Genomic DNA, 25,966 nt, shown 5'->3' on the forward strand with positions numbered 1-25,966 from the left:
AGTATGGACCCAAACATGTTTTTTTTAACAGCTTGAATATTTGCATTAACAAACCTGCTTCACAGTTTGGGTCTATACAGTTCAGGTTTTTAGATTGTATCTGAACTTGATATTCTGGAGTCAGGCTGAAAGAAAAAGACCGCAGGCATCTCCTACGAATGTTTTACTCAGATGTGTTCTTCCTGCTGTGTGAGGTGATGGGAGCTCTAATAGTTTATATGGTAACTTCTGTACAAAAAAGCACATAAAAATAGTCAAAGGGAAGAAAGCAAATTTCAAAGAGTTGGTTTTGGTGTTTCTTTTCTCATTTTAGTCTGAAGATGAAAATTGTCCCATATGGCTGAACTACTCACATCTTCCCCCACTAGAAAGCAAATCCTTGTGGAGTGAAAATTGGCTTCAGAACCCGAAATACAAAATTAAATTTTTTATACATATTTCAGATCTCAGGTTTTGCATATCTTTGTAGCAGAAATAGTCATTTGACTGAATTTCTCATCAGAAAGTTGAGCTTTAGCAACTCAAAGTCATCCATTGCAAATTACAACTTTCTGCAGAAAAGCCTCACCAGACTCAACAATTCTTATTCAGTTATTACTACTACTAGCCAGTCTGCATTTTTATTTCTAAAGCCCAATATAAACATATGAAAGAATGAAATGTGGAATCTGATTTGAGAAGCAAAATGTAAATGATGCCCCAAAAATAAAATTTCAGAGATTATTTTCTTCCCCATAACTCCCAACCGCCCAACCATAGTCCCAGTCCAGCATTGACCCGGGTCATCCAGATGTAGGACTGTACAGTCTTGTACTGGGACATACAAAAACTCAGGGAATCGTACAACAAAACTTGTACAGCTGTATCTACTCGGATTTACCCAGAACAAAATCTACATCACTTTAGTTTAATTCCAAAGGTTTATTTTGCAATCACTGTGCATGGACATAGTTGATCACACACACGTAAGCCACTTGCAGTACTCGTACAAACACCGTCTTGCAGCTCCTCATCCCAGTGTCACAGACAGGAAAAGAGAACGTGGCACCACACAACACTCACTGACAAACACATGGGCTGTAGACAATTTGATACATTCAACAAGAAAACCAAACGATAAATTGCTGATATTTTCCACTTTGTCTCCTCATTGCTGGAGAAGCTATAGCAGCATAACAACGGAAAAAAACATTACGGAACAACTTGAAGAACACCACAAAACTCTCGTTAGGGTCAGAGATGAGAAAGCCAATGCAGTACCGGCACATCTGAAGTTTCCTCAGAAACTTCCACAAGCCAGGGCAGAGGAGACTGCAGTCACTTTCCCTGGCCAATGAGCAAAGCACCTGCACCCATACACGTCTGGAGACTGGAATTGCTTTTAACCCGTACCACGGGCTGGAGCAAACCCCTGGCGAGACGTGCTACCGCTGTCCCATGGTATACTCAGCACGCAGCAGCTCTCTTTGCAGTTGCACAGAAAGCGCGTATCTGGAGTGTGCCTATCTCACGTAGGGCAAGAGATGGATAAATGGGGTTGCACAAGAGGAAAACACAATCCCCTGTTGTTAAATCAGTACAAGCCCCTGAGCTGTGATAGGAAATTCTATCAAACCATCTCTTTACCAACACATTCAGAGCTGGGCTCCAAATGTAACTGTAAGGAACTGTAAGACTATTTTGTTGTGTTGCAGAAGTCCAACACAACTGCTGTATCAGGCCAACAGGATATTTCATTGAAGATAACCAATGGCAACATCATCAACACATAACGCCTGCAATGTACATGAATGAAAAGTACTAAGTGCTAAGTTCTCCTCACTCTAATAATGGTTTCCAACCCTGCCACCTTGACTCAAATCAGATCACATCATACCATGTTAGCAGCCTTACCTGCAATGTAAGGTAACTCTCAATATGAATGAGAGGGTCTGAACTTGCCAGTCTCGCCCTGCAGGCAGAAGAGGAAGAATTTCTTCCTGAAATTGGCTGGTGGGGTGGCATTCAAACTTATTGTTTACACAACCGTTCACTTAGCAAGCCTCATGTAACACAAGGAATAGGCCACGAGAGCCACGGAAAGATGACGTGCTCATTTGCTATATATATAATTTTAGAAGAGGTTACTAGAAGACATCGTTCTTCAGTTTCCTCTATAGTATTTGATTAGCTTCTGTGTATGGTTATCAGCTGGCATAATCCTGATTCACTCTGTTTCTTAACAGTAGCACCAATATAATAAATCCGATTTTTCATTCTTAATTCTCTTGCTCATATATATTTTAATTTTCTTCCTTGTTGCTGTACCTCTATCCCAGTAAAACAGCATAAATCCTGGCACAAAGGCTCAGATCAATTCTTCTTCTATTACCCAGTAGTGAAATTGCCCTATTAGGTCAGCTTTCAGTGTGTGCAGTAAATATGCCACATATAAATAAATCACAGTATAAAACCACATACATCATTTAGTAGTAACAGCTGAACATTAGGATCTCTGATTTTGATTTACAGTATAATTTACAGTGTAAAAACAATAAACAGCTTATCACTTGGGGAAAAAACAAGTATTGGAAAGCAATTCTTCATTGTGTACATATATGAATATACATATTCGTATATTTTTATATTTGGAATATATTCATATATACATGAATATATATTTTTCCAAAATACCCCCAAATGTATGAATTTCTAGATTAGTAAATATAACTTGTGGAAGCAGCCGGCTCTAACTAAATGCTTCGCTTGCTTCTTGTGCTTTACTCCTAATGGAGAGCAGCCCTAAGACTTACTGACTTTTCATATAAAACAGCTAACTACTTGATTTAAAAGTGCTTATTACCCCCTCAGCATCCAGGTACCTAGAAGGATCAAGAAAAAGTATTATTAAAATTACAAACTGGAAAGATGATGTTCAGAAAAAAAAAATCCCGTGTGGAAGGTGTCACCTAACACCTGACAGCCTGCTGAGTCTTTCTATCACGAAATCAAGCAGACTCTGAGGACAGTTTCACAAAGTATTAAATAGCTTAGAAACTTATTCACGTGAACTAGGCCTGGAGCTTCAGAATCTAATGCCCAAGTGAAAATTAGTGTTTAAATAAGTGGCACCCAAATTCCTCTGGAGATCTGAGTGTTAAGAAATGATACTTATTGGGTCTCAAGGAAATTTTGGCTCCTAAGACTTGTTTTAAAAGGAACTTGAAATGAAAAGCAAAAAACCAATCAGAAACTCCCAACCCTTGAAAAACTCAGCATTAAAAAAAAAAACCAAACACTATAACCTACACATACCATCAGAGTTCTCTCACTTCACCATGAGGCTTAGTTTTCTTTTCATATTAAAGCTTCTATAGCTATTCTTAAAAAAAAAAAAAAAAAAAAAAAAAAAAAAAGATATATCCACAGAAATGCAGTGCCAGCAAATGCAGACACAAGAGGCAACCATATTCCCAGTCGATCAGGATTTACAAGAGAGACAAGGAAACCCATCAGGACCCAGAGCTCTCCATTTATGAGAAGCTAGGAGATGTTGAGACGAAGCAACGGAAATTCAAAATAGCTGGAAAAGGAATGGGATGTCGGGGGGGTGTCACGAGTCTTCTTTCAAGTCCTCAATTCTCACCTGCAACTCTAATGACATATTGGGAAACGTGGAGGAATGCGAGCCAGTACCATTGCAGGTTCACGTGCATCGATTCTTAGCATTTACTTGCTGGGATCTCTTCCCTTTTCCCTGCCTCCTCCTCTTCCTCCTCCTCCTCCTCCTCCTCCCCCGTGGCTGCGCACACACCTCCCCGTGAGCATGCAAAACTCCAGCTTATTTATTTAATCAGCTGCTGCCACTCCCGCCTCTCATTTCCTCAACCATCACCCTAGCTGCTAGCGAATTCACCCGTACTCAAAACATATTGAAGGGGGAAGCAGTTCATGCTGTCACATAAAAAAAAATAAGAGTTGTGCATTGCTATAAACCTACTGAATGAAAAGAGCATGTTTTTCCCATCCCTCGAAAGAGCATCCTGGGTTTACACAATCCCTTTCTTGGTTTCGCCGTTGTCCACCGAAGACGTGAAGTTTGATTCTTGTTCTGCACTCGATTTCCTCTCCCCCGGGTAGTGGTTCATTTCTTGCATTTCTAAAGTTACTTTATTCCTTTTGGCAAATGCCTGGCTGATCTCGTTAAATGTCTTATGTTTTGTTTCAGGCAGGACAAAAAACAGGTAGGCAGCTCCTGCAAAGCAGATGGCAGCAAACACCAGGAAGCAGTAGGTCTGTAACGCACCCTGCAAACAGAAAGCGAAGGAGAAGGTCATTATAAAAGGGGCAAAGGTCCAAAGAAAAGCACCATCAGGAATGGTCTGAAAGAAAAAACGTGTGGTATGGAGCCATTTTTAACCAAGTACAGTAAGTGCTGGCATTCATGGCAAGGCAGAGTGCTTAGTAGTTCATAAAAAATGCATGAATCTTTCTTCCAACACCGCCTGTGGCCCATCGATGGAAAAGCAGGCTCCTGGCAGAGGCACGCAGACCTGCAATCTGGGCGGCGCTGGGAGGCACCAGGCTGAGCTTGGGCACGGCGGCTGTGAGGACACCGGTGGTGGCAGGGCTCCTGCTATGCGTGCCGTTGAACTGAGCCTTGCGCTTCCCCGGCGCTTCTGGAAACAAGGCAGATGCTTCTCCGGATTGCTCTGCATACTGCCTTGCAATTCCTAGGTACAAAAACTGAGGCATGTTTTCGCAATGCTGTGCACCTGTACACAACACATGGGAAACCTGCCATAGCCAGGGGCATTTGCATCGCAGTAATTACAAGCTTTGAGATTTGCAAAATAAACAAGGAAAAAACCCCAAATGACAGACATTTGTATTACTGCTAAGGTTACGGGAGCTTACAGCAGGAAAGAATCCATAAAATGCATTTCTTTCATGCTAGAGACTAGTGCAAGAATTAACTGAAAATGAAGTACAGGCCACATTTGAATGTTTTGTATTTTACTTCACTGCAAAAAAAAAAGGGTATAGACACGAAGACGTTAATTTATAAACTGATTATAAAGGCTCAAACCAAGTAGTAAGAGTTGTGCTTCACTGAAACATAATTATTTCTTGCCGGGTGATTATTAGGTCCTTTAGTAGCTTTCAGCTACATTTCAATAGTACACATTTGAAAAACATTTGATAATTACAACATTGCCAGCTGTGCTTTGCTGAACTAGGAGGAGGTTTGGTACTGTGGCTCCAAGGAGACCTGCCAGCCTCTGAGGAAACCCCCCTTCCTCCTCTGTTGATTTACCCTCACTCTGTGTTCCGAAAACCATGTCCAATGAACACATATTTTTGACTGCTTTTTATTAACAAGGCTGAATTAAACCAAAAGGGGTATCTCCAGCTCCAAAACTAAGGCGACCTTTCCATGAAGTTATGAATGGTGAATAGGAGGAGAGCCGGACCCCTCATGCATCACCCCAGGTGTTGCAAGGCAGAGGTTACCCCAGGGGAAACCACTGAGGATGGAGGAAGCGGACGTGGCTGCCTAGATGTACATATTCACAATTGCCATTAAAGGCACGTATCTGAAACAATTAAGGCAGAGGTAGACAACGAGGTAACCCCGACTGTCCACATTTTTCTAACACAGTCCCGTCATACTTAGTTGTACCAGTCCTACCCTGCAGGCTGGTTAAGCTCCCTGCTTCGGGGGTTCAGGGTGTACGCAATGCCTAGGACTATTTTTATGTTTCACTTGCTCAGTATACATCATATATGGCATGGAAGAAGAACATGAACTTGTGTGTGGAACAAGAAAGAAGAAAAGAAAAAAACCCTTTTCTGCAGCTGCTTTTTAATGCCATGGCTGATTGCCAGCCTGCCTAGTCACAAAGTTTTCTGTGGATAATTCATTACCTAGTTCAGCCCTTCAACTCCTGTCTGTAATAGGAAAAGCTGGAAGGTGCACCCTCTGGTACTGCCTATGGACTCTTGAGATCATCAGTGCCTTTTTTGTTAAATCCTAGAACCACGAACTCCTGAGCAACCTGACAATCACAAGCCAAAGAGCAGGGATGACGAGGGGGGAAAATATTCCAGTATGGGAACAGATAGGACTTTCAAGCTTATACACAGGCAGAAGCAAATGGATTTAGTAGACAGGAAAAAAATAACTTCACAGTGCCTCATAGATCATCCTGTCATGTTAAGAATTCAAATTCTGCATCTGGATCTTCTGCATTTGAAATTGCTGTTCAGCCAAATGGTAAAACTCCAATCTGGAATCACTTTTAAAAGTCTTGATTGAACTAAACCTTCTCTGTGATGAAAAAGAACTATCAATGCCTAGCATGAATAAGCCTGGCACTCCGATGCCCCAAGCTACCTGCGTCTCTTGGTGGTGCAACTACAGCTTTGTCCCACCTTTCTTATTCCTGTTTATTTCTTTGCTGTCCATGATCTAAATGAGCATTTATTATCTTCTTTGATTTGTGTCTCCTTAAACCTTTCCTAACTGAACTAAACAGTCCCATGAGTGCCTATTTTAGTTGAAATTATTTTGCATACGTATTTACATTTATTGGTAATAAACTTGCTCTCGTTAATTTCTGCAGATCCCTTTAGAAGTAGCCCCCAAGGACCTCCAACTAAAGCCCCACAGAGAACAAGCTAAAAATTAAACTTTGTTATAAATCCTACAAATGGGACTGTGGGAAGAGACCGAGACTTTGCTTTGCTTGTGTTAAGCAGGATTAGCACAACAGAGCCCTAATTCCCAGACGGGAACACTGCAGGGTGACCCCCAATGCCCTTTTCTCACCAGCTATAGTATTTCCTTAAAGCTGTTTGTTATTTTACACACATGGGAAAGACAAACACTCATATTCATAAAACTTTCGCAACTCATTCAGAGTTCAACTTGTATCACCCAAACCTGCAGTTGGCACAGAAGAAAATCATGTGTGATTTAAATTACTTGTTGTAAGCACAAAACCTTCTGCCTGCTCTGCACACTGACAAAGGACGTAGGAGAGAAGTACAGGATAAAGCAGAAGGAAAATGTTACATCCCGAATCTTAACTTAATAGAAACCCTTAGTAGGACATGGGTGGAATACAGCTCAGCCTAAATGTTGAATTCATTTTTATCTGTTTCTGATGTATTCTGAATTGCCTGGTGCTGGAAGAAAGATCTGAGGGGTGGAACAATTAATAGGCTGGCCACAGCATATCTGATGTGCCCATCAAGGGATCCAGAAGGCAGCATAATGTGTTGGGAAAAGGGTAAATGCCGAGTTATTGAATGATGGCTACTACAGAAAAGGTACTGATAGATCTGACAGCAAAATGGATGTGTCTTTGTTCCATGAAATTACTATACTTTCTCTTATTTCTATTCTATTCTAATCTATTCTATTCTATATTATTTCTATCATGCCCATGAAGCCTGTATCTCTCATTTACTCTTTGACATCTCTAACATCCAAATCCATAGCCTCTCTTTGGTTCACTCCTTCCAACTTTCTAGAGACAAGACGTGTACAAAGATCATGCAGCTGCCACTCTAGAACTAAAACCCCAGAGTTTTTGCTTATCTTGGGCTGGGGTGGGAGTAAAACACTGAGGAAGAACTTCAATTAAAGTCTTTGGTGGCAAAGCACAGACACTCTGCAACTCTGTGCATTCGGCCCAACAGTCACGGTCTCAGGATCCTTTACTGACATGTGTATTCTTAATGATATGAGAATAATGACAACATATATGACAAAATTTGAAAAGATATTTTTCTATGCTTTGTGACATTATTTCACTAACTACATGGGATAGAAGCCTCAGTGTTCAAAAACCGAATACTTTTACCCACCTGAAGAGTAGTTTGACTCTTAATAAGAAATACCGTATCCAAACAGCTGGAGGGGAGGGTTAAAAGAGGAAGGGAAAGGCAGGAGAAGCAGCAAAAGTAAGCCAATTCTGAATGGAAATCCTAACTAAATATAGAATAAATTCAAGGAAAGTATGTGGTTTCTGTTACTTCTCAGCTTTCCCACGTGAGGACGGGTTACTTCCTTACACCCAGCTCCTAGCAGCAGCAGCAGCATCAAGTCGGGCCACGCAGGAGGCACGGAGCCAGCCCCAGCCACTGAGGCCAGACCCTTCAGGCTGCCTGCACACACCGCCCGGGTTCAGGACAAGCTGCCACCATCACCAAGGTGCTTCTCCTCCTCCTACACCAGACAGGCTTGCCAGAGCAGGAAGACACTTCTTTAGCAATGCTTGAAGCCAGGCTTTTACATGCGAGGTTAGAACCCAAAAGCTTGGAAGGAAGACAGAACAAAGCACTACAACAGTCCGTGCTTTGTAACTGGTTTTCCCTAATATTTCTGCGGTACGCCCTCCTGCATGAACACCCAAGGTTCAAGGTTGCCCGAAGTTTCAGGTGGTTTCCTAAATAACAGTGGCTCAGTCTCCTGATGAGCCCACAGACACCCGTTCAGAGCCAAGGTCAGATACACAGGCGGAGGTCCTTGAGAGGCCAGGCTAGTGCAACAGGGGAGGGCAAGGGACAGCAGACACACTTACCAACGCAATCTCCCAAGGAAAGCACCTTGGATACCTATGGCCAGTTCCTAGTTAGTCAGCAGGCTAATAAAACCTTTCCAAAGCAGGATTTATACTGGATTTTTCAAGGCTGGGGAAGGCTATTGCTATACAGGTTATTTAAAAGTTAAGCACAAACTTTTAAACTCATCACCTTCTATTTTCATACCAGCTTTCTAAGGAGGCTATTTAAAACACAGCATTTCTGAAAATGTCCTGCCAGCTGAATCGTGAATTACTCATTTTTATCTTCTCTTTTCTGCGGCTGATCAAGGCTCTGTATTTGTAAAAAAAAGGAAAACCAGGAAACGATTCACCTAAGACACGCATGCAATTACCACAAAAAGAATCAGAGTTGAAGGACTCAGGCAATTACCCCAAATCAGATCCCAGGCATGGCAAGCAATCAAACCTGACTTTGGGGACGAGATGTAGCTGTATAAGCGAGGTGTATGAATAAGTAGGTGCATTCCAGCCACATTTTCTTAAGCAAAGAGGTTAACAAACATATTCCCAGCTTGCGTAGGGCTGCTATACGCCTTAGGCAGAATGCACAAGCATTTCCTCCACCTCTCTTTAAATAAAATGGTAATGAATACTTAAGTTTTACCATTATGAACAGATTTAAAGTACCCAGAATGAATAAGCAAAAGAGCTCCTTTTTTTCAAGCTGAAACATAAACTGAAACAAACAAAAAAACCCCCTGGCATTGAAATATTCAGATTTCTGGTTTTGATTAAAAAAAAAATTAACAATTTGCCACTTTGAAATTCTGCTAGCTGAGAACAGTCTACCTGCTAATAGCTTACATACTGTGAACACCGTAGTCTAGAAAAATATAAAAGCAGTTGAGCAGAACATGGTTGCGTGCTCTTTAACAATGGCTGCTTACTGACTTAGTCTGCAGCAAAGGTTAAATTCTAAGCAGGACTGTGATACTGAAAGCAGGAAAATAAATATTCTAGGGCAGAGACAGCAAAATAAATGAGCAAATGAACAAAGTCTGAATCCTATTTAGCCAGCTTAACAAATTAATATTTTTCAAACAGAACTTTTGGCTCTTCGCAGCAAATGTCAAAATGAGATTCTAAATTCTCAACTTGCAACGTCACAGCCCCGTGGCACTGGCAATGGGTGCTTGCATTTGGAAGTTGCCATGAAGAGTAGAGTCATGGGACGGGGGTCAAACTGGATTTTGAAGTGATGAGGTCAAATGATAACAGTTAGATGTCTCCCTAAAATGATCAGCAGCAAACCAGTTATTCATGTAGACACTTACTTTACTTACTTTGCTTCAAATTAATATAACCCACTGAAACAAACGGATGAGAGAGTTTGTGTCCTTTACCTCCTTTACCCATCGTCCTTCTTCAGTTTCAGACATAATTTAAGGTTCTGCTGAAGGTGCAGGACAATGAAGAAGGACAGAGCACTAAAATATAATGTATGAAACACATTTCCTAAGCAAAAAATAGAAACATTTCCATACATGAACTGCAATTTTATCCCCAACCCTCACACATTCACTACCTCCTCATAAAAAGTTAACAGATCCTTGTATTTTATACTTGAAGTGGGTTGCTTCTAGTTAAGAGCATTTTTTCTCATATCGAACCTTCTGATAGCCTATATTTCATTTTCTCATGTTTAAGGGGAACTGTAGCCATTTCCCTTAATACAGGTGCAGTGCAGTTACTTTAAGCATCAGAGGTATTTGCAAAAGCTTAAAATAGCTTGGCTGAGGGAATCTATGTATAGGCTTCTGTGCCCACCTTTGTTATTGAAATTCTTTTACTGCATAATAGAAAAAGTCGAGGGGTATTATTACACAGTAAGGACAATCTTGCTGGGTAAATGAACCTTGATGCATGAGAAGGAAAATCTCAAGCGTAAATATAAGGAAGATACAGAGCAGAAGTGCAGGAGAGCCTCCAGTAACAAGTATAATGACTCAGAAGTATTACTTTGCAGGCAGAACTAAGCTAGTTTCTGAAAGGGGGAAAATAAACACACATATAGGTCTTTGCATCGTACCAGTAAGCAATCTGAACTAAGGCTACAAGCCTTGTAGCACCTGTATCCCACGTGATACTGAGCTCCACCTGGATCAGAGATCCAAGCAGGTTATTTTTCAAGCCACTTCATCCAGTCTAAATATAAAAGAAAATCAAAGTTCACCCAATTTGTAGCTAGTGAAAATTTGTACTTTCTTTCAGATGCCTTCTACCCCAATGTAAGTAAAAAGCTTATATGAAGAAGACACATGAAAATTCAGTCCCCGAGTTCCTCACTTAAAAACTTAAAATGCTAGTGAAAGCACTCACTGTCTGGGGACATGATGTCCACCTACCTTTTTGTTCTCCTTTCCCGTCATCTCAGCATCTGCCTCTGCCTCTCAGCATCAGCATCTGCCAACCAAAGCGCCAACCCTGACCTCCTACGCCAGGGCACAAGAATTAGACCTCCACCCACCAGCTCAGAAACTGGGCACGATCTGACTACAGCAGGCTGCAACGAGCTGCATGTCTACTGCTATGTCCTCATTTTATTGCCCTTATGCAGAAAGATTAGGCAAACATCAGCACTCAACGCCAAGGATTTCTTCATTGAAAAGGTGCTTCCCAGACACACCTACAGAGGATATAGGCAGCTCTTCATAATAAATATTTAAAATTGATCTTTCGTCACACACTATTTACTATATAATCTCCTTCATATCCTTTTTTGCTCATGCTCTTACACTTAATTTTCTGAGAACAGAAATATTAATAGGATTTTTTAGTTATTTCAAAGGTTTTCCTAATGTTTGCTATGGCTCAGAATACGCTATCACCTCATTGGCTGAACCGTCCTGTGAAAACGCACACCATTATGGAAGGGATGTTGACGGGGTGCGACAGGACAGCCCCAAAACTTTCCATCAATTTCTCAGATATTATTTAAACCTGCCCCAAATCTAGGGGCTTGTTCATCCATCATAAAAAGCATATAATTTTCCATTGCCAGTGAATCGGACAGGAATTACAGAGATCATTTCTGTCAGCCGCTTGGTTCCCCAGACTGAAGAGCCAGGCAGCTATCTATAACTTAAGCTTCTTATGCAAGTCTTCACTAAGGCCTGAGTGTTCATCTCTGGAACACATAGCACAATATATATCTGCTTTATCAACATGCCCCCATTTCCAATTACAGGGAAACAACGCAAAAAAATAGATGATGGAGGACAGATATAACTATTGCAACTTTGTAAAATCAAGCTTTTTTTTTTATAGCGGGACAAAACATTCAAACTGCACAGTGACATTTATTAGTCCCTACAAAAATGAGATATTCTACGCTATTGCTCTGAGCTGCAAAACACCCTGCAGTTTATTACTATTACTACCTCAGTCTTGTTACAAAAATGTTCCAAGAGAATGATACCTTTGTATCCCATTTTGGGATAACACAAATTTCTCCCCTAGCAGAAGTAAAGAGGGGAAAAATCCCTGCAGTCCTCAAGGACCGTATGTAGGCCTGGCAAGATGAAAAAGAGGTTCCTCCCATTTCTAAACAAACCTCATTTAAGTCCTTTCTTTTTCCTAGGAAACCATAGCAGCAATTCAGTTCTTTGTCATTTTGATAGGGAGCTACATCATTTTCTAGTACAATTGTGCAGAGAGATTTAAAGACCTCCATCGATCACTTCCCCAACACTTCTAATGATTTCAAAACTCTCTCTTTCCTTGCCATAGACGTTGTCCCACAGTCCCAAAGGTAAAAGTCAAACTCTAGCCGGGAATAAAATCAGCTTTCCACTTAGTGGTCCTATAATCATAACTGGGTATTCCTCTGTGATCCCTGGTTATTGGAAACATTTGTAGTAGTAGGAAAGCCCAAAGATGAGTTTTTCTGGAAAAGTACTGATGGGATAAAGAGGGAACCAGAGAAGTGGTAAAGATGCAGTTGGTCTCTGCAGGGCAGAAAGGTGGAAAAGGAGGGCTCTGGGTGGTCAGTTTTGGTTGCTGAGATGGAGCGGCCAGCAGAGGTACCCCCTTGCTAAAGCCCACCCATCAGACTGAAGGCCAGTTGGATGAGGATGGCACAAGGAGCTGGCAAAGAAGGGTACAAACCAGAGGCAAACAGAAGCTCAGCCAGCTGCTATCACCATAACCCAGGGAGAGGGGGGATGCATGTGGGGCAACGAGGTGAGCAGCTGGCAAAGGTAACATAAGAGATGTTTACAGAACAAAGTACGAAAACCCAAGAATATTCACAGTGGAAAAAAATGACTAATTTCCTTATTTCCTCTCTGGCTTACATCTGCTTCCAGTGGGTCAGTGGGAAAGGCAAGTGTTGTATTCTACAATGTAGTTTAGCATATCCATGCTAAGATTCCAGTTTCAATAAAATACATAGCAATTTCAGTATTTCTTGAATACGTGCTGAATATACAGCATGACTTTGACACCAAAAAAAAGACTCTTCACAGTTTTCTAGAAAGAGAAATTATTGTGACAGAAAGCTCCTGGAGAAATCTGCTCTGTTGTCCTGCAGTATAACACTAATTTACCATGTAGTCTTTAAGTGCCTCACAACAATCTAATGGAACGAACTGAAATATGAAATAAGACTGCATCAGCATGTAATGAAAATAACGTGTCATGAAATTAATTGCTAATTATTAATGCTTTGTAATTCTTTATGTTTGCACTGCATTACAAAAAAATAAACAGCACCTTTTTCTAGATAACATGTAATTTAAGGTCCTGCTACACCATCAGATTACAGAATTCTGTCCCTGCAAACTTACTGTTACTGAAGAGTAACAGCTTAACACATGCCTATTCTATTGTACCAGAGGTTTTCAAGCCTTCTGGATTGTGCTTTTCTGCTGCTGTCAGTTTGTTGTCCTCTCTGCCTGCTTCAGCTCATTGCGCCTATTTCTACATATATACACACTCTAATTTCTGATTTACCAAGTGTCCCTGTTCTCCACACTCCAGCACCTCCTCAGCATACTAATTTCTACCAGCTATCACTCACTCTTTAAAATAGATTTTTGAACTGCAAGCTCCAGCAAAATCAGGCAAGGCCTCAGACTTTATTTCCAGCAACATAAAATAAAAGAGAAAATCTAGGGAGGTGATGCCAAACAATATCCACAAGTAAAAATTTTGAGTCTGGCTAAATTGATAACGATGTGCTTGTATCCATTTGTCTACGTACACATTTACAAGACTTGGATTTTTTTTCATCTGAGTGCTTTGGAAATAGTTTCTGTTTATACATATGCCTGTGAGAAAGAGAAAGCAGGAGGCTGACAGACAAGCAAGCATATTTGTTTTATGTATTACTTAGCCATTCATTATTCTTCCGTTTAAGAAGTTCTTCATTAAATCAAGGACTGGAATAAATACCCTGTGGGATGATGAACTCCTTATGGTTTGTGAGACACTTACAGAAACTCCGCTGCTTGAAATCCATTCGCGTGAACTCTTCAGCCAAAAATTAAAAATATATCAAACCCCCCCAGTCTGTTCTGTTCAACAGAAGATTAAATACACAAAAATTTGCAAGAAATAAAGTATCTGATGGCTGAAGGGTGAAGTCAGTTAAATTTACAACAGAAATAGATGTGATTTAGAATTCATCACCGAATATCCTATTATGAAATCCACTGGAAACCTTCAGTGGTATACGAGTACTGTACATGTGAGACACACCCTAGCGCAATTAGAAAATACAAGCACAAAAGTAATTGATATTTGATAGCTTGCACCTTAAACCAGACAAGAATATAGACGTTCCTCTGGCCATATTTAGGTTTGTTTGTTGTTTTTTTTTTTCTAATGAGTCACTACTGCCAAAGGGAAAATGATCTGTTTCCTCTCATTATCCATAAAAGAAGGAATATATGAAATACTAATAAGCTTACAGAAGGATGACTAATATAACCTTGAAGGCCTTCAGGTTAGAGATTTCTCAGATTTCCGTGGATGCTTGATTCTTGCCCAAGTTGTTCTGAAATTCACAAGGTTTTCTCTGATGTGTCAGAGAAGTTTAACACTTTCTGATCCTTTTGAAGTGAAGAAAGTAAGTGATCTTTTCTACCTCCTCAGTTGTTCACAGTGAGCCTTTCCTTTCTCAAATCCTTGCTCCAAATGGAATATTTTTAGGTTTGCTTTCTTTCACTCCAAGTTCATTGCAATTTTTGCCATTTCTTCCTCTTATTTTTTCTGCATTTTTCAAGATTATTTAGTCCAAAGCATCATTACAGTATTCCTACAATACCATCACCATTTCCAAGGGGAGGAGTGACTGCAGTTGTCTTCTACTTTTTTTTCGGAGTTTGGATTCTCCTGCCACCACAGCCTGCAGCAGCCCTTCGTGCACTGACACGTGATGTATCACAGTAACAACAACAACAAAAGCTTAAAGGGAGCCTTAAAAAAGGCACAGGTTGTGTGCACACTTAATGAGAGATGCTTCTTGCTCTGAAGGCTTCAAAATGTCAATAAATTCATAGAAAACCAGGAACACAGTTGCCAGCCAGTCCATTCCCATCACTAGGGCAGCCTGAGTTCGTGACAAACATCTTTCTGCCTGTCTTTTAAAGATCTCCAGTAACAGACAAGCTACAATTTCTCCACACAGTTACACTATTCTTATGATTAAAAGGTTTCCTAATATCCTTCTTGATGCAGTTATCTGAAAATATAACATGCACTCTCTCTGCTTCATCACCCTTCTTGCTGGTGAAATCACTGAACAGAACAGGCCTGGACCCAAGACAAATAGAGAACTGGGAAGCAACTGCAAGTGAGCCTGGCATGTCTGGAAACTTTCTAAACCGAGTTGGGTATCAAAGCATCTCCCTGCTAGAGCTGTTACCTGAACTAACTCCTTTGCAATGCTCAGTTACTGCAGACGACCTTGAGCTGGACCTCATTAAATGCAAACTTCACATTCACTGTAGCAATCAATAAAATCATCAATTCATTCCAACGGAATTTGACAAAAAGGTTTTACTATGCTTCATAAGGGTTGCAGAAGCCTACAAAGCAAGGCTCTGCTCATATCTGTCAAGGCAGAAAAAGCCATCTGGGATGGAGATGCGTGCAGCTGAGGAGCTGGAGCCTCTCATTGCTATCACTATTCAGCTCTGACCAAACAGGCAGGCTGCTGGACGTGGTATAGACAGCAATAAAATAGCATCCCCTTGTTAAAAATACATACTACAGTCTCTTAAGTGATTTATTCTTTCTGTATAACCACAGCTAAAAGGAGTATCCCACCATCACTTGCCATCACCCGACTTTCTCAACGTGTGGTCTCATCTACCATCGAGTACTGTGTGCTTGGTCTTGCAGATTAAGGCATGGTATCAGCATCTGGCAGCTCTGCCCTTGATTACATTAATAAGATTGCTAAGGATGTACCACTGGACCAGTAAGCACTACTACCTGCGAAAAAATTTCAAGACCCACTTCTGAGAAGAGGTTTAGGTGAAAATGCAATCTCAGTCTGGTTTGGGGTGTGGGTAAGTAGGGAGAGATAAAGCATCGTTGCCAGAGATTGTGCAGTGCTAATATAAAAAGGGAACTACAGGCACTAATATTGTTCCTAATGCATCCAGATTTAGTAATCAAGGAGCTCTGTGCAGGAAAATAGCTTCGCATATTTTCCAGACTAGCGCTTTTCCCACTGACAGTGATGAAGATGCTCTTAACTGACTTTGACCTTAAAGAATACTTATTCCCATGTCTACTATACAAACATTCACGCTTTCATAGTGTGGAGTCACTTTCCAGGAAAGAAAATTAAGATTTGATATCTGACAGGCTCTACATGTTGGAACAACAGTCAAACTTAAACCACATAATCTATTATCCTGGGAAAAACAGAAGCCACATAACTGCTGCTGTAATTAGGCTAATTTTAAAAGGTCTGCAAGTGCAAGTCTAGATTAAAAACGCACATTGCTAGGAAGAAAGCACACAGAACACAAAGAAGAGACCTTCAATATTCTCCTTTATGCTTCCTACAAATAGATATGCTTTTGCTCCCCACATAAAGAGCTCGCTTCTTTTTTTAAATCCCTTTGTGAATTCTAGTCAAAGACTAATTGATGTCAGGTATTAAGCTACTTAGAACCTGGAGGGTTTATAAAATACCTACAATGTAATTATTGAGAAGAATGCTTCAGTCTAACCACACAGATGAACAAGTTACACCTATTAAAATACCTGGAATTATTCACTAAAACTTACCCTCTTACCAAAACAACATCTTTAAGATGTATGTTCTTTTTCCCCCTAGAAGTTCCATTAGCTAAAATAAATTATGGAACCCAGTCCTAATTATTCTGCCAGTGCTATCCACTCGAGTCAGTGGACTTAACCTGAAAATCTGACATACTCAGGCTTGTTATCCTGAGCTGTGGTTTAGTTATATATCATTGTTAACGAGACTGGAACAGAGACAGAACAGAGGCATTTCAAGAGGAAACCCCCGGTGATGAGTAAGATCTCCATGTGAAGTACATCTTGGTGAAGGTGGGCTTCCTGCTCCCCTAGTGGGGGACAGTGCTGGGTTTACCCCCAGCATGAAAAGGTCTTCACAATGGCTCACTCCTACCAGAAGCATCATCGACACACGCGTTCTCATCAAAATGGCATTAGTATTTTTCTCAAGAAGAAACTAAAGGAACTGGTTGCCTCACATCGATTTGATTGATGACGTCACATTGATTTGATGACAGACCACTAATATCACTGAACCATAAAGTGTAAGGTGAGAAACGTCCCACGTACACCTGCAGATCTGTGTATCAGAAAGAATCACTTGGCTGCTGCTTGGTTACACGGAAACATGGGAGAGCTTGAAGGCAAACCTCTCTACATCACTATTACAAATATTTTGCAGTCTCTCTCACATGTGCACAAACTTCACAAAATTCAAGATACAGGAACTTAAAATGGTCCTGTTTTGTCTTTCTTCTAAAGATGAAATCTGTATCTAACTGTACAACCTCCCTTTTCTCTCAATATGAACAGACATCCTCTGTCCCATAGACTTTTCCTGATTTTCTAAATGTAGTTTCACCGAAGGACAGTAGAACAGACGCACCTGTTAACATCCAGAAAGCATCCATTCATTAAGACAGAATGAAACATTTATCATAATTTACCCTATAGAATACACTGATGAGCAGCAGGAAGTCTCAATGTCTTTTCCAGATTTTTGAATGAGTTTTATTTCAACTCAGGATTGATAGGGAATAATATCTGATCTTTAAAACTGAGATTAAAACCATTCTCAGAAATCATCAAACTGGCTGCATTTTAGCTACTGTCAGTTTTGATTCCCGAGTCCTCTGAATTTAAAAGCTAACTAACACAGAAATACCAAATCTTGGTGGTTTTTAAGACACAACTGGACAAGGTCCTAAGAAACTTGGTCTGATCTCACAGCTGACCCTCTCCGAGGAAGAGGCTGGACCAGAGACCCACTGGAGTCCCTTCCAGCTGGAACGATTCTGTAATTACATCCATAACTGCCCAACACTTTAACTCCAAAAACTTTGTTGGTTTGTTATGTCTGCTCATTTGAGACATAAAATACTATCCCCATTCCCAAGGGATAATGTGAATCAATGACGGAATGATTTCTTGTGCATGACTACAGAAGCTCATTCTCAATACACTTGCTGCACACAAAAAAAATAAAGCTAAGCACTCACAGGTTTGCATACTGAGCATAAACTTTTTCCAAGTACGAGCAAATACTTGAAGTCTGTTTTGTGACATTCAGTTTGCTCCAGGTGTTACAGCTACCTTAGAATTTACTGAGAAAGAAACCATAAAGAGAATCTGTGTCATATTCCCAGAAGCTAAACCATTCGGGAACAGAAGTTACACTAGGAACACATGGAGAAGATGACTAATCCTCTGAGCTTGCCACACCACGTTCATACATTGAGATACTCTGTTGATACCATAAAGCAACCAGAAGCCCATTTCCATCAACGCATACTACTTTAAAATGCATAAGTGCATCTTCTCAGTAGGGGCAACACCCAGCACATTTTCTCAAGAAGAAAGACAACAAACTGTCTATGAGGGCATTTCAAACCATGTTCATACTCCTGCTACAAGCTCAACTGTGACACAGTTTGACTGGGCGATCTGTACGTAAGAAGATGTCAGTGATGGAAATGCTTATTTTAGACCTCAAGAAACTATATTATTCGGAGGTCTCAGGAGAATTTCTAGCCTTTGGAAGACTTGGTTTCATCCCCTTTTCATTTTCTAAAATAATTTCATATATAAAAGAATCATATTTTCAAAGACTGATTTGTTATGAACACATCAAAAGGAATGGTTGCGCTTCTATATGCCTTCTGAGCAAGACAGAACTTTAAACATTTTTCAGAGGAGATTAGTCACAAAAGGAATAATGTATGATTTGTAACGCTGCGCACCAAAACTGCAATATAGGGCTGAAGCAAGAATCAATATTATTTATCATGATTGTGAGACAAGCCCTGCTGCTGCCCTGCATTAGCTGTAGCAACTGAATCATCACAAAGAGCAAACAAGGGAGAAAGATTTGGTGTTTGAGGGGGTTTAGTTTAGTTGGGTCTTCACCCAAGCAGCTATTAAACGAATTCTGTGAGATGCTGACCCCGGAGCATTTCTGCTGAAATTTCAGCAACATCGCTGAAAATCAGATAATTTTGTAATTTGCTTTAGGAACTTACAGGAATCTATCTTTAAAAATTTTCACCAGATAGCGTGGTGTCTAGTGTAGCAATTTCATTTATGTGCAAGAACACACTGCATAGCTGCATATCTTTTTTTTCTTTTTTTTTTTTTGAGTCATTTACGTTTTTTAAAAAAAAAGGTTTATAAATCTTTTAGGAAAGTGAGAAAATTAAGAAAATTAGACATGCACAAGGAAAACCACTTTCACCTCTACATATTGAAACAATGAAAAAATGTAACAAATCACAGAAAACAGAAGTGAATTGAACAACCAAGACTGTATATTTTAGGTTCGGATCTTTCAAAGGCTTATGAACGCACATGGATAGCTGTGAGTGCAAGCTGCCTTTAAATCAAATGTTGGAATTAAGTGTTTGCATAAGTCTCCAAGAACACAAAACACACCTATTTAGACATGTCAATATATTCAATAAGCTTTTCATCAGCTCACGCAAATTTCGCACCTTTCTAAATGCTATTTTGGTTAGCTCACAAAAAATTGAGATTCAAATCCAATTACGATGCATTAAAAGTATAAAGTATAGCGATTCTGTATAATGTAAAGGCAAAATGAAAAGTGTTAAAGTTGTAATTATTTCAGGCTTACGCAAACATTATTATAACTTCAAGCATTCTTCCCCAAGTGGCCATATTACTTTTTAACTATTACACAGTTGATTCAATGAACATTGTCACATCCTGTGGCTCCATTCTGAAGAGAAGCTCCCTGTGCCACTGCTCACATGGTGCGGAACAGGAGGTTTTTTATGGACTACTACAATCTCCTGACATGCAAGTGCCATGCAAAAACATGAGACATGCAAGTTGGAGGAGAGGGCAGAGGGCTGAAGTGCTTTCTTACTCCACATACTCGCTGATGGATATTTTGCAGGTATGAAAATTTGGAGATTAGCCATCCAAATAACAGAGCATTATGACCCAGTTCTAGCACCTGTAGGAGCCCTGAAATGCTTTGAAAGGAGTGGTCACCATGTCTTCATGAACTATTTCAGGCACCTCCGGTCTACTGTTTTACCAAAGCTGTCTTTGTCTCTTCACAGCTTGTTGTTCAGAACAGCCTCATGCCTTCATTCTCAAGCAATAGGAAAGAGATCCTGTGGAGTGTTGCTCAAGGTGACATCTTTGACATTTCACAAGGTCAAGCTCTGTTAAAGACAAGACTGAAATGCCTTCAGACCTAAACCCAGTTCATTTATAATTCCTGTTTGTTCTAAGATCCCGTGCAATAAGGCTTCTGCAATTACTGTATTTTGCACTAAAAAAAGATTTTTAAAAGGCACATTTTTGACAACTACTATCAGACACCTCCTAGTAATCACATTGTATCAAATGTACTTGTGAATTCAATATAGCATCAGTTGTCATTTTAACCTCAGTTCTGATCCTTCGTACAAACTAATTTCTCAAATAGGCAGTGATCAGGGCTGGAACAGTAGCCACATTTTAAATTTTTTGTAATTTGTCAAAAATTGGTTTGTATATTGGCTTTTCAATCTCATCCATACATCTTAATGTATGACTCAAGCCAGTGTTTTATTCTGTTACATGTATCTACAGATGGTTGAGGGGAAAAAATCTAGGCATTCAAACTAGTTAATTGGTGACATTTGGAGAACTACCTACTGGTTGATTTTTTTTAATAACTCTAAAGTTAACACATTTGTTTCCCAAACGTTTGGGATAACTTTGTAGAAGCGTACCAATGATCAAAAAAGTGCCTGTTGTCTCTCAAGCAATCAGATTAGTATTTAAATACACAGAAGGGATTACACATTCATTCTGTGAAGGCATTTTAAAGATTTTTTTTTTTTCCTGTTTTAGAATTACAAAAATGAACTAAGGAGATGCTATTGCCTTTCTGTAAAGAAACAGGTGACTCACAAGCTGAATTTTGAGAATAATGTTGACTGAAATAGGAAAAAAGTTAAAGTTAGGGAGTGAGGAAACGTCATAGTTTGATCTTGTGAAAAACCTTTAAAAATCAAAGTCTGAGTAACACTGCTTTCATCTTTAGGTGCAAACTCTACGCTCTTTCTCTTTATTACTTTTTAAAGAAGAGAAAACCAAAAACCCTGCAAGGTGTAAATATAATTTACCTTCATTAAAACTAAACTGGTAATTTCATAATCACACAATGGGAAATTTTTACAAGACAAAAAGATTAATTCCCCAAGGCCACAGCAAACATCATATGGATGCATATTAAATCCCTTGAAAAGCTTTACTATGCATATGAAAAGCTAGAGAAGGTAGTTTGCCTTTTTACTTGAATTTACTGAGGACCTTTTTAAACATTTCTCACCAGGTGATCTGTCAGGTGGGATTAGCAGGACAAGAAAGGAGTGCCCTGAATTGCATGAATTCAGATCTGACTGACAGCCAGAGCTCAGGTAACTCCTTGGTTTTTGTGCAGGAGGCAGAAACCACAATCTTGGAGAAGCACAATTATTCCTTAAAAGTCTCTGGATAATTTAAAAACATGAAAAATAGAAGTATTCTGATTATATGTCCCTATATTTGAGACCTCATTCCCTGCCACCTGCCTGGCTGCTAGGGCCTGGCCAGCCAGAGGGGAAGGCAATCCCCAATTCTGCCCAAACGGTGGGTCCCCATCTTCTTGAAGGAACAACTATTAATCCACACAGGAGCATCCACTTATTGAGTGAGCTCGTGGCTGCCTCCTGGACCATACTAATGCTGATGACTAAGGTTAGGTTTTCAAAAACACAAGGGAATTGTCTAATTCTTTCTCCACTACATTTGGTAAATGTTCTAACGACCTCAGTGGGAAAATAATTATGTTCTTGAAAATCTTGCCTTAAATGTCTAATCTGGCAAGTCCTTACTCTCTGCCATGAAACTGGTGAAAAACACTCATTGATTTCAGTAAGCATTAAAACAAGCTCTTAAGACTTATAGCTCTGAGCAGTGTACTTGAAGTTAATGTTAGCAGGAGCACTGAGTTTGGAAGTATGACAGCCTTTATATTCACGTTGACTTTTGAAGGTGATCCAAGACTAGAGACTTTTTCCTTTTACAAAAAATTTTAAATTAATTGTCAAACTTAGATCAAAGGTCAGACTTTATATGACTTTCAAGTTCTCCCATAAACTATCTCATACAGATAATTTTAAATAGTAAAAGTATTAGTAAAAGGAGTTTTACTTGTCAAACAAAAATGAATACATAGTCTTACAGTATGATATAATTTTACAGTATCTGCAAATACCGTTAGACAGTATTGCATATGATAAAGTATCTTCGAATTTTCAGTTGTAAAAAGGCACAAACAGCATTAACACCTCCTTGCCTGTTATTTAGATCTTTTAGTCAGAGATGATTTGATGGGTAATCCAAAATCTCTCTCCTGATTGAGGACCAGCAAGTAGCCTGGAGGGCTTGCTCCCCTCTGTGCCCTTCCCTTGCCCCTAGTATTTTCATCTGTGCATTTTTAAAAAAAAAAATAAAATCAATTAGGACTTCACTCTTAAACTGTTTGCCATATAGGGTTGTCCATGGTTACAATCATTTTTCTTTTGCAGGACAATTTTCTCCCAGACATTTAAACAAGGAGATATGTGGGCAGCACAACTGAGATGTATCAAAAACATGGTGGAAATCTCATCCAGTTCAATAAAAATACATTTATTATTATCAGAAAATTACTATTCAAACATCATATGCTCCACTATACCAGCAATATCATAGTATATCAAATATCAAGGTTGCTGAGTACCTGAATGAAAGGGAAGAGCAGTCCGACTGCGAAGTTGGAGAGCCAGTTGACTGTCCCAGCTATCATGAAGGCAGCTGGCCTCTGGGACTGCTGGAAAAACTCTCCGGTGAGGACAAACGGAATGCCACCTGAAACAGGGTCCAACAAGTCAGTGGTTTTAGTAAACTTCCTCTGCCAACAGCTGTTTGGCTTACAGAGATGAACGTGCTCTGTGCGGCACACCTCCATGCCTAGCACTGCTCTACAGCTCTGCTCAGGTGTACGCAGAGGGGCTTCTGAGCCAGCAAAATGTGATTTGTCAAAATCGTACTTCAGAGAAGCAACACCTTCCTCTTTCACGCCACTGCATCTCCTGTTTTACATCCTTTTAGTGACGGGAAGCAGGTAACTGAGCAGTGAACCCACACAACAGCTTCCAGAGTACCACGTGATGAGCTGTTTATTAAAAATAAGAATGATAGTTTCTACTACAATGCTTGAAGTTCTGAAAATTCAGAAATACTCCAAACTACTTCTAGACCTTAACAATTGGAAAGATGGCTCCAAAGAGACTAAGCAGCATTTTTATAATTACCCATTTTATTTCAGCAATAAAAAAGGCAAAACATTTGCTTCTCTGTGAGCAGACTTTTCATTGATGCTTATTAAATAAGTTTCTTTACTAGATATACTCCTGGCACTTCTGGCAAGGTCTGTTTCTCCCATCAGCCAAGGACTCTGACCTCCATAATAACAAGCTCACTTGAATCCCGCATTTGTCACTTGTGTTTCCTTCCACTTAGGCAGTGGACTATTTTGTACAGCACTGGCATATTGCTGGCCTGACAATAACCCCCGGGGAATAGCTGTCTAGTAGCTGAAAGTCTCAATTTATGACCTTTGGCTTCCTTCATTCCAATAGGATATTTCAATAGAAATATTTCCATTTTTGTAGACTAAAACATGGATTGCATTTGCTGATTGGCTACATATTTCAGTTGATGCTGCACATTAGACATGCATCTACTTGCAGAATTATTTCACCACACTTTGGAGGACTGTAAACCCAGTAACATCACTCAGGTCTTCAGTATTCTGGTGCTACCAATTTCTATGTGTAGGTCCTCATGTCTGCCAGTATTATCTGGCTTGCCACTTAGCTTTGTAAGCGAGATCCATGTACAACACACATACCATGTAAGTCCCTTCTCTGTTTTAAGCATCTTAACAAGTTAGTGTGAACAATCAAAAGCATATTAATGGACACACTTCCTCTCACAAACCTCTACAACAATACTGACTTCCCAAATACATATAAATTAAGATAAATACACCAACAAGATTTATCCATCCACTGGGTCTTATTACATGTTTGTCCTTGATCTACGTGTTTATCTTTTGCACTACCCTTACTCTTGGACCGCTGTGAATACATCTGCAAGTGCTTTCTGGTGGCACATTGTCATGTAGACCCTTGTGCTCAACGGCACTACACAAACACATGCACCAGAAGCTGTCCCATGAGTTGCATGAGATAGGAACTTGTAAACACGTAAGAGGACACACAGACAACACATGGTATCAGATATTCCTCCATCCCAGATCTTTCAGATGCAGAGACGACGAATACGTGCATAAAAGAAAGGCAACATGATGCAGCAAATGGCATCGCTCTCCATCATCAGCTAATGTGACTTTTTGTGAGAACATATCTACAATGGTGGCAAAGGCTTCGACTGAACTTTCTGTCCCGAAGACTGCCAGTATGAATTACACCAAAAAAAGCACAGAGCAAATAAATTTATTTACTCCTACTTTATACACAGGAAACAGAGATGCGGAGAGTTGAGGCCAATCGAGCCCTGGTTTAGTGCCCTTCTACAAGACATATGTAGTATCTGAATTCTGTGACTAAAAAAAGGGCCCTCTCCCAGTAGCCCTTCAAACATGTAGAATAAGCAGCTGAACAAGCAAAACTTATCAAAATTCAAGCAACATATGGTCTATCAGTCTTTGGTGGCTTCCACTGCCTATTTTATCATACACTTGGGATTTGGGTTCAAATCCTAAGATATGGCAGGCAAAACAACAACCACATCTGATCTGTCAGCATCTGTTTTAGGTCTCAAATGCCATACAAGGCAGTGGTTTGCCAGGGCACTTGCCCGTTGGAGAGAGGAACTGAAGGACTGGAAACACAGAAATCATGTAAGACGATTTATTTATGATCATTTATTCTGTCATGCCTTTGCTGTAGGACAATCTACAGAGGTGTTGCTGTTCTTGTCAGTATAATAAAAAATGCTGTTCGAGACCCATTTGGGAAAATACACATTGTACAAGAGAGGCCAGAGGCAAAAAAAAAAAAAAAAAAGACAAAAAAAAAGTACAAAAGGACAGAAACATATCAGAAAGCATAAATGTTATGGAAATGAAAATACATAGGCACTATCTTGGAAAAAGGTTCCTTGCAATTCAAATGTAATTTCTAGACACATATTAATCATCACTAAAACTTATTTTTAGTCACACTTGCCACAAAAGCTCTTCAATCTAATTTGAAAAATAATCAATTAATCTAGTGATGGTAAAAATAGTATTTTGCAAAGTCTAAAAAAAGAGAAATTAGCAGCTGCTCTGAGTTCTTTCAAATGCTCTGCAGAGGAATGGGAAACGTGGCACAGACAGACCTCCAGACTTTCTCGTGGCATAGACAAGCATCACAAAACAGAGAAAGTCAGGTTCTATAGAAGGACGACTTAAGACAAATTATATTGAAGAACCAAGGAGCAACCAAGGAGCCCGGAAAGAGAAACTGAATGAAGCCAAGTCACTGCTATATGCCTGGAAGGGAGAGACTTGACCTTACCAGGATGCAGAGCAGGGGATGCGA

The 25,966-nt window shown here is 39.9% G+C and overlaps 1 protein-coding gene across 1 annotated transcript in view; it reads right to left on the reverse strand.

Moving 5' to 3' along the window:
- Positions 1-4,028: 4,028 nt before the first annotated feature.
- SLC2A9 (solute carrier family 2 member 9) overlaps positions 4,029-25,966 on the reverse strand; it is a gene marked incomplete at its 5' end in the record, with an annotated part of 102,488 nt that continues 80,550 nt past the window's right edge. The window contains 2 exons of the mRNA XM_035891125.1: positions 4,029-4,286; positions 23,095-23,222. Coding sequence (XP_035747018.1) covers positions 4,029-4,286; positions 23,095-23,222 — 386 coding nt within the window. The remainder of the gene's footprint in view (positions 4,287-23,094; positions 23,223-25,966) is intronic.

Source organism: Egretta garzetta, unplaced genomic scaffold (assembly GCF_000687185.1).
Source record: "Egretta garzetta isolate BGI_Z169 unplaced genomic scaffold, ASM68718v1 scaffold193, whole genome shotgun sequence".
In the NCBI taxonomy this organism is placed as follows: domain Eukaryota; kingdom Metazoa; phylum Chordata; class Aves; order Pelecaniformes; family Ardeidae; genus Egretta; species Egretta garzetta.